The sequence below is a fragment of the Calidris pugnax genome, unplaced genomic scaffold, assembly GCF_001431845.1.
Source record: "Calidris pugnax isolate Ruff unplaced genomic scaffold, ASM143184v1 scaffold5, whole genome shotgun sequence".
Taxonomy (NCBI): Eukaryota; Metazoa; Chordata; class Aves; order Charadriiformes; family Scolopacidae; genus Calidris; species Calidris pugnax.
In genome coordinates this window covers 3,072,774-3,080,394 of record NW_015090814.1, presented here as the reverse complement: position 1 = coordinate 3,080,394, position 7,621 = coordinate 3,072,774, and the positions used below count along the sequence as shown (strand labels likewise).

General features: G+C 45.3%; 1 protein-coding gene across 1 annotated transcript; it reads left to right on the top strand.

Moving 5' to 3' along the window:
• The first annotated feature begins 80 nt into the window (after nucleotides 1-80).
• On the top strand, nucleotides 81-6,390 carry TCF24 (transcription factor 24). Its single transcript, XM_014939646.1, has 5 exons — nucleotides 81-136; nucleotides 1,252-1,338; nucleotides 2,306-2,401; nucleotides 2,933-3,326; nucleotides 5,938-6,390. Exons 4-5 carry the CDS (start codon nucleotides 2,949-2,951, stop codon nucleotides 6,049-6,051), a joined length of 492 nt encoding a protein of 163 aa, XP_014795132.1. The 5' UTR covers nucleotides 81-136; nucleotides 1,252-1,338; nucleotides 2,306-2,401; nucleotides 2,933-2,948; the 3' UTR covers nucleotides 6,052-6,390.
• Nucleotides 6,391-7,621: the final 1,231 nt, after the last annotated feature.

Genomic DNA, 7,621 nt, shown 5'->3' with positions numbered 1-7,621 from the left:
CCCCAACCCCGGTCCCCGCCGCACCCACCGGTCGCCCCGGTTTATAAACGGCGCCGGCGGGGGCCGGGAGCGACGGGCCGGGCCGGGGAAGGAAGGGGCTGAGACGGACAGACCCGCACCGCATCGCTGGGGAAGGGTAAGTTCCTCCCCGCACCGGGGACCGCGGGGTGTTTTCGTTACCGGAGTGACGCGAAAGGTAAAAAAAAAAACTTACTAAAAAGCAGGTAAAATAATCGAGATTCACTACGGGATTGTCCACCCCCCCAAAGGAACAACCGAAAAGGCTGCGAACAACTTTTTTGGAGGTTTCCACCTATTTCTGTTGGGTTCGCGTGCTCTGCTCTGGCGAGGTTTCCACCTATTTCTGTTGGGTTCGCGCGCTCTGCTCTGGCCTTTTCCATCTTTTCCACCTTTTCCTTCTTTCCCATCTTTTCCATCCTTCCCATCTTTTCCGTCTTTCCCATCTTTTCTCCTGCCTCCACCACCCCCCCGTCCCACCTTTTCCTTCTTTCCCACCTTTTCCATCTTTCCCATCTTTTCCTTCTTTCCCATCTTTCCCATCTTTTCCTTCTCCGGGCAGGCTGCCTCCACCACCCCCCCACCCTTCATTCCCAGGGAATACTGGACTAAAATAACTGTTACGCTCTTTTCTTCGGAAACAAATTCAATTTCAAAGCGATTTGTGCCCTTGTACTTTCATACAAACCCCAGGAACGCACCTGCCTGCATTAGAAACGCTTCAGAAATAATAGAAATACTTTTATTTCCTTTCCCGCCCCCGTTTCCAGGTCTCCGCGGACCAGGCAGCGAGCAAAATTATTCCAATTATCCTTAAAAAAGCCCAGAACTCCTTTCTTGTAAAATTTTAAAGGCCATGATGTGGAAATAGACTGTTTCCCAGAAGCATTTGATTTAGTTAGTTTTCAGCAATGATTTTTTTGGGGGGTGAAATTTGGGTGATTCCTGGCTTTACAGAGAGGGCAGCAGCCGGAGCGTGCTCCCTGGTGGCACCGGTGTGACCAGTGACCACCCTAAGCCCAGGAGCCACCGTGTTCTGGCTCCACACCTGGACACACCTGGAGTAGATCCCAGCTTTCCGTGCCCTGGACTTTCCGGGGCCGTCAGGTATCGCTGCGTGGGGAAATCTAATACTCCACATGAAAATCTAATGGGGAAGAAACTAATTGAGAGTGAAATCTCTCATCTCCACAGCTGAAATTTTGCCCTTTTTTCCCCCCCTTTTTCCTGCAGGTCCAGGATTTAATCCGATGTCGAGGTGAAGCTCCTGAAAAGAGAAACTTCTGCTTCCAGGGGCGCCCAAGGAAATGAGGATTTTAGGTACGTGCAGCTCTATTTGCTGTCGTTCTAGCACTGAGTTTGGTCAAACACCAGCACAGCAAACCCCAAACTGCCTGTGAATCACCCCCGTCCTGTGCTTCAGCAGAGGAGCAGGTATTGATACTCACCCAGGCTGTCTCCACCCTCGGGTAATTCCCACTTTTCCAGTAATGGGGGAAGAATCCCTCTTTTCGGTGGGATTTCGACGGGGACACGAGCAATCCCGCTGACAAACCTGAAACAACAGACTCTATTTGATGCTTGTACTGACAAGGGGCAATAGAAATGATTTTTTTGGCCACTAAAATGAGCCTAGATCTGACCCTGACTTAACACGGCGAGAAAATACCAAGAAAAAAAGCACACGGGACCTTTTTTATTTTAAATTAGGCAAAAACGCCAATTTAAGGATCATTTCTCAGCTCTCACTGAAGGTAAGTTCATGTAGACTTTAATGTGAGTCTATTTTATACAGGTCATAATTATCACAATATAAAAGAATAGTGAGGTTTATTTTTCTCCTTTGGTTATGTGATAATTAATTATAACGCACAGAGAGCATTTCACAAATAATTTCAGTCTAAATTGTATTTAAGAGAACAGCACCTGACAAAACTGTCAGATTAACAGCAATTTAATAATTTTTAACACAATAAACTGCCAAAAAATAATGCCTTCTAAATACAACCAAATTAGAACATTGCAAAAAAAAAGATTGTTTTGAAACATTTCCTCTTTTCTGCTATAAATCTTCATGGTCTTGGGGTTTTTTTGCCGTTACCAGCCGAGGTCACAGAGTGGGATTTCAGCAGGGGGTTGAAACGCTTTGCAAAATGAGGCTTAAAATTTTTGCAAATGTAGATTTTCAGTCATTCACGTGCATCCATTTTATTTAAATTTCTTAAATTACATTGTATTTGACTGCGATTGAAAATTTTAATAACTCCTTCTTGCCCCTGCTGTCCAGCTGGGCCACCACAGAAGCTGCTGCTCCCCACGCCTGAAAGCTGGGATCTGTCGGAGTCTCCTGGAAAAGCCCCTTGACTGAGGACAACGGGAGCAGGTATTATTTTAGCACTTGGGGGAATAACGATTGAATTGCATTTTGCTGGGGAATTAAATTAATTAGAGGGCTGTGGGTTTTATTCTGGGCAGAGCTGACCATCTTTTCTGAGAGCTGGGGGAAACGACTTTGCCGTCGTTATTTTCAGCTTCGCTCAAAAGGAGCTTTTTGCTGTTGTTTTTAAAGGGTTCTTTTGCCCCCCGATGGCCAAAACCCGGTTTACAAGATGCTTTGAAGGTTTGGAAAAAGTAGAAGCTACGGGATAAGCAGGGAAATCCCCGAGAAGGGTTAGTGGGGGGAGGACAGAAGGGAGGACAGATCGGTTCCCAATCCTTTCAAAGAGTGGCCCAAGCTTCATCCTTCAAACACCCGGTACGGTGCTCCGTGGCTCCGTTCCCCACTGAGAGTGGCCCAAGCTTCATCCTTCAAACACCTGGTAGGGTGCTCCGTGGCTCCGTTCCCCGCTGCCTGTAGAGATGGTCTCAGCCCATCGATCCAGCCTGTCGAGGTTGATGCTCTTCTTGGTTGCAGGACCTTCACGTCACCGATGGACTGTGGACACTCGGCTGAGAGCGGCGAGGAGGTCCCCGGCCCGGAACCAGATTCCCTGCTGCCTTCTGCTGCCGGTGGCAATTCCTGCCCTCCCTCGGTGGTGGGACCCCGGGCTGGGACATCTCCCGGCCGACCCGCCGCCGCCAACGCCGCTCGAGAGCGCAGCCGGGTGCAGACCCTGCGCCATGCCTTCCTCGAGCTGCAGAAGACTCTCCCCTCCGTGCCGCCCGACACCAAGCTCTCCAAGCTGGACGTGCTCCTCCTGGCCACCACCTACATCGCACACCTCACCCGCAGCCTTCAAGATGAGGAGGAGGCACCGGGAGAGGGGTTGGGTACCCTCCGAGGGGATGGATACCTCCACCCTGTCAAGGTAGGACAGCTGAGGGGCAGCGACCACCTTCTCTCAGTGAGCAAATAAATAGGTGTTCAAGATATTTAGATGAGTATCGGGTAGATACTTCAGGTCCAGAGGAGGATCATGAAGATGCTCCGAGGGCTGGAGCCCCTCTGCTGTGGGGACAGGCTGAGAGAGTTGGGGGTGTTCAGCCTGGAGAAGAGAAGGCGCCGGGGAGACCTTAGAGAAACTTCCAGTCCCTAAAGGGGCTCCAGGAGAGATGGGGAGGGGCTGTGGTTCAGGGAGGGGGGCCATAGGACGGGGGGTGATGGTTTTAAACTGGCAGAGGGGAGATTGAGATTAGATCTCAGGAAGAAATTCATTGCTGTGAATGAATTCCAGTGAGACACTGGAAGAGGTTGCCCAGAGGAACTGTGGCTGCCCCATCCCTGGAGGGGTTCAAGGCCAGGCTGGATGGGGCTTGGAGCAACCTGGTCTGGTGGGAGGTGTCCCTGCCCAAGGCAGGGGGTTGGAACTGCATGATCTTTAAGGTCCCTTCCAACCCAAACCATTCTATGATTCTATGAAACAAAAGATCTCAAGCTTATTTACCTTGTTAGAGTTAATACATGAAAAGACAGCCCAGAGTAACCATTCCACTTGCATGCTAGGGCCCTGATGGAAATGTCCTGGAGCTTTGTCCCTCCGGCTTCAGGGACTTTGCACAAAAATATCAAATATAACGTAGGTCCAAATCTAGTGGGACTTGGTCCGTTGGCAGTGAAGGCGGAGGGCAGCACCAGAGGGGCACCAGCACCTCCTTGGTCCCTGTGTGGAAGCCTTGGTGATCTTCCATCCAAACTGGCTGGAGGAGATGTGTGTGGCTGAGGTGATGTGCTGTCCCACAGCAGTGACACCAGCCACGGTTGGGCCTGCTTGGGTTCTTCTGCTGAGGCAGCCCAAGGTATGGGAGGGGATGTTAATTACTGGCCATGCATTAATTCCTTCTGGGAAAGAACTTTTCTATGTGCTGATTTAGTCGAGTTGGTCTACACAGTTGTTGGTCTTCCCTTCATTAAAAAGTGATGCCGAGGGGACGTGGAGGGGGAGCTGCTCCTGGAGAGGACCTGGGGCTGGGAAAGGTTCTCAGACACGTCGCTCACTGACTGATGGGACTCAAATCCTGACGGGTATTTTCTTTGGCTCAGGGAGTGAGTTAGAGCTCTGGAGTGTTTTCTTTTCTTTTTTTTTTTTTTTTTTTTTCCTTAAGAGTCTGATGAATTCAGAATGATTTTAATTAAGATTAATTTCTGAAATAATCTCCAGTTCCTGCAAAGTGACTAGTTCACAGAGAGTTTCTTGTTCACAGTGTTGGTCGCTGTAAAAAGCATGAGGTGAACGTAGGCTTCTGAAGCTATTTAAACGATTAGCAGGCTCATTAAGAAAGCAAAACTTTTTTATCAATTAGAAGATGGCTATAATTTAAGAAAAAAAATATTGTGATATATTTCAAAATAAGTTTGGAGCAGCTTCTGTTAGTCCCCTTGGTCAGAGTGAAAGGACACAGGCCCCTTAAGGTACTTTTTATCAGCTGCCAACTCTTGCTGGCAGAAAAATACTTTAAAATAGTTATTACAGCAGTTAAATGATCCCCATGCACATTTCCCGGGCTACTGGAATACAGCAATACTGGATTCATCTAGCAGTTGTGGTTTTTATAATGTCATTTATGTGCCATTTACCTGTACTTAGTTTTGTAAAGATTTTCTGAGTCTAATCGATCTTTCTAATATTCCTGGTAGTAAATTAATTTTTTCCTTGGCAGTAGAACGAAAGTGTCACAGATAAAGCACAGCAGGTGCTTTAAAAAAACCTCAAAGTGCAGGATATGAGCCAAGCAGTACAGACAAGGACTTTAACCACTCTCATAGACCAAGCACAGTAAATACAAATAGTGAGCACAGTCAAATAGGCACGTACAGCTGTGTGTACAGCAAACAAAAAAATACAGTTAATGACTTTAAACTCAGATGTCTTATTCTGGAGGAATTCATAACATCACACTTGAAATAAAAATAGTGAATGAGATTGGACAGTCTTTCCAAGTACAAATCTGCTGCTGCTTTGTGTCTTTAAGTAGAAGTGCTAAGATTTAACTGCAGCATTAAGCTTTTCTAGTTCCTGGACCTCTCTTTCATTACCCAGCTTATTCCTAAAAGTGTCTTTAGAAAAGTCTATGTTCTTTTGGAACAAGGTTCTGGCTGCACTGCAGGTATTTTTGCATCCGTTGCACGTTGTCTTTTGAAACACCCAGCCCTCCAGTAATGAACTCAGCACATCACAGCGGAGCTGAAGTCTTCCCCCTAAGTGAAGGGCACCCAGCTGCGGGCACCCTGCAGCCACCCCAGGGCTCTTTGCAGGAACTGACTCACTCAGGTTCAGAAAGTGGAGCTACAAGAATTAAATATTTACCCCAGGCTGAGGTTCTCTTACCTGGCTTCCAACAAATGACAAAACAGGAACTTTGTGGTGCTGTTTTCCCCATTTCTGTGACTCCAAGCGGGGTTTAAAGCTTTGCTGAGAGCTGCCTTCAGGCTGTGAAGGTGCTGGGTGTCTCAGCGTGTCCTTCCCTCCTCCTCTCTTGCAGAAGTGGCCGATGCGTTCCAGGTTGTACATCGGAGCTACGGGGCAGTTCCTGACTCACTCGGCACAAGGAGACGGCGCCAACCAAGGAGAAACATCAACAACTTCCCAAATCTAATCGCCCTCCTCGCTTTAAAAAAAAAAAAAAAAGTTATTTATTACACCTTATATCTATTTAAGTTAAAAACTATTATCTACAGACAAACTATAATTGTTGTGTTGCATGTTACGGGGTTTAAAATGTGTTTGTTGCCCCCCAAAAACCCACTTGTCCGCTGAAGACACCACGGTTCCTTTCTCTTGTCTTTTAGCAGGTTCATGCATTCCAGCAAATGAGCCCAAAGACTTGGCTTGGTCACGGCACGTTTTTCACTCTAAAATATCCACAGTTAGGCAAGAAAAGCTGAAACTAAATGCACAAATGCCATCTGATGTATCTGTTCTGTAAAACACTGTCCTTCCCGTATAGTTTGTTACGGCTGAGGTAAACTCTTTCATTAAATATTATTCCGTGGACGTTATGTATTTATTGAGTTGCAAAATGTTTCTCATCATACAGGACCGATAGTTTCTAATAGTAATATTCTGCATTTATAGTCATTTCTCTCTGAAGACTTCACAGTTGAAGTTTTAAAATGGCATTTATGAAAAATGAAAACAAAAATATGAGCAAGAACAACCTTTATATATATAAAAACATCATTGTATTGCATTCAGTCTTGAGTCAAACTTGGGATGTTTTTCAGAGGTGCTGAGCACGTCATCACACTTTTAATATATATCTATTTATTTTAGGCATGTATTTCTTATTTACAGTTGTAGTGGTTTAATAAAAGATGATAACTAAGCAGCCAGAGCACATTCAACACATGAGTTAGTGCATTTTGTGAAAAAAATGCATACAAAAGGGCAGACAAGTATCTACTCATAAATAGGAGTCGGACTTTTTAAAGAACTGTACTTAACAGGAGTAAAAAGGGGTGAGTACAACCTCTTATTCCTGGGACAGCTATTTGTGTTCAGAGATATTAATGAGGAGACGTGAAGGTGACGATAGTTAATTAAGTTAATTAAGAACTGATAAAACACCAAGTAGCAACGTAGAAGCACAGGGAATTCAGGCTAGTTCTGTAAGTAACAGAGATCTAAATGAGTGGCATCAGGTCAGGGGGAAAAGGACCAGTGAAAATAGCCAGAAGTTGGTGTCAAACCTCGAGCTGCTTCTGTAGAGCAGCTGTCTGATAATAGAAATAAACCACATATGAATCATGCATCCGAAATGGCACGGAGAAAACACAAAATGCAGTGATGGTTTGCATCAGCTGCATGCTCTTACCTAGCACTGAGGTGCTGGTCACTTCACAGGCACTGAAGTGATACACCTGGAAGGGACAGAATGCAAGAGAGAGGGAAAAAAAAAAGAAGAAAAAAAAGAAAAGAGGAAAATAAATAAAACAAAAAAAATGAAAGAAAGAAAAAAAAGGAAAAAAGAAGAAAGGAAAAGAGAAAAAAATTAAAAAGGAAAAAATGAAAAGTGTGAAAAATGGAAAAAAAAAGGAAAATGGAAAAAAAAAAAGGAAAATGTAAAAAACACCTCCCCTCCCCCCGTTTTAAAAGGCTTCTTCTATTAAATGCAATTGAAACATTCTGACTGTTTAATCATGAAGCATGAAAAATGAATAGGAATG

Excerpts from the sequence above, each read along its gene's own strand:
- TCF24 (XM_014939646.1), top strand. The coding sequence starts at position 2,949 with ATGGACTGTGGACACTCGGCTGAGAGCGGCGAGGAGGTCCCCGGCCCG. Across the intron at positions 3,327-5,937 it reads GATACCTCCACCCTGTCAAG|AAGTGGCCGATGCGTTCCAG; the intron begins GTAGGACAGCTG and ends CCTCTCTTGCAG.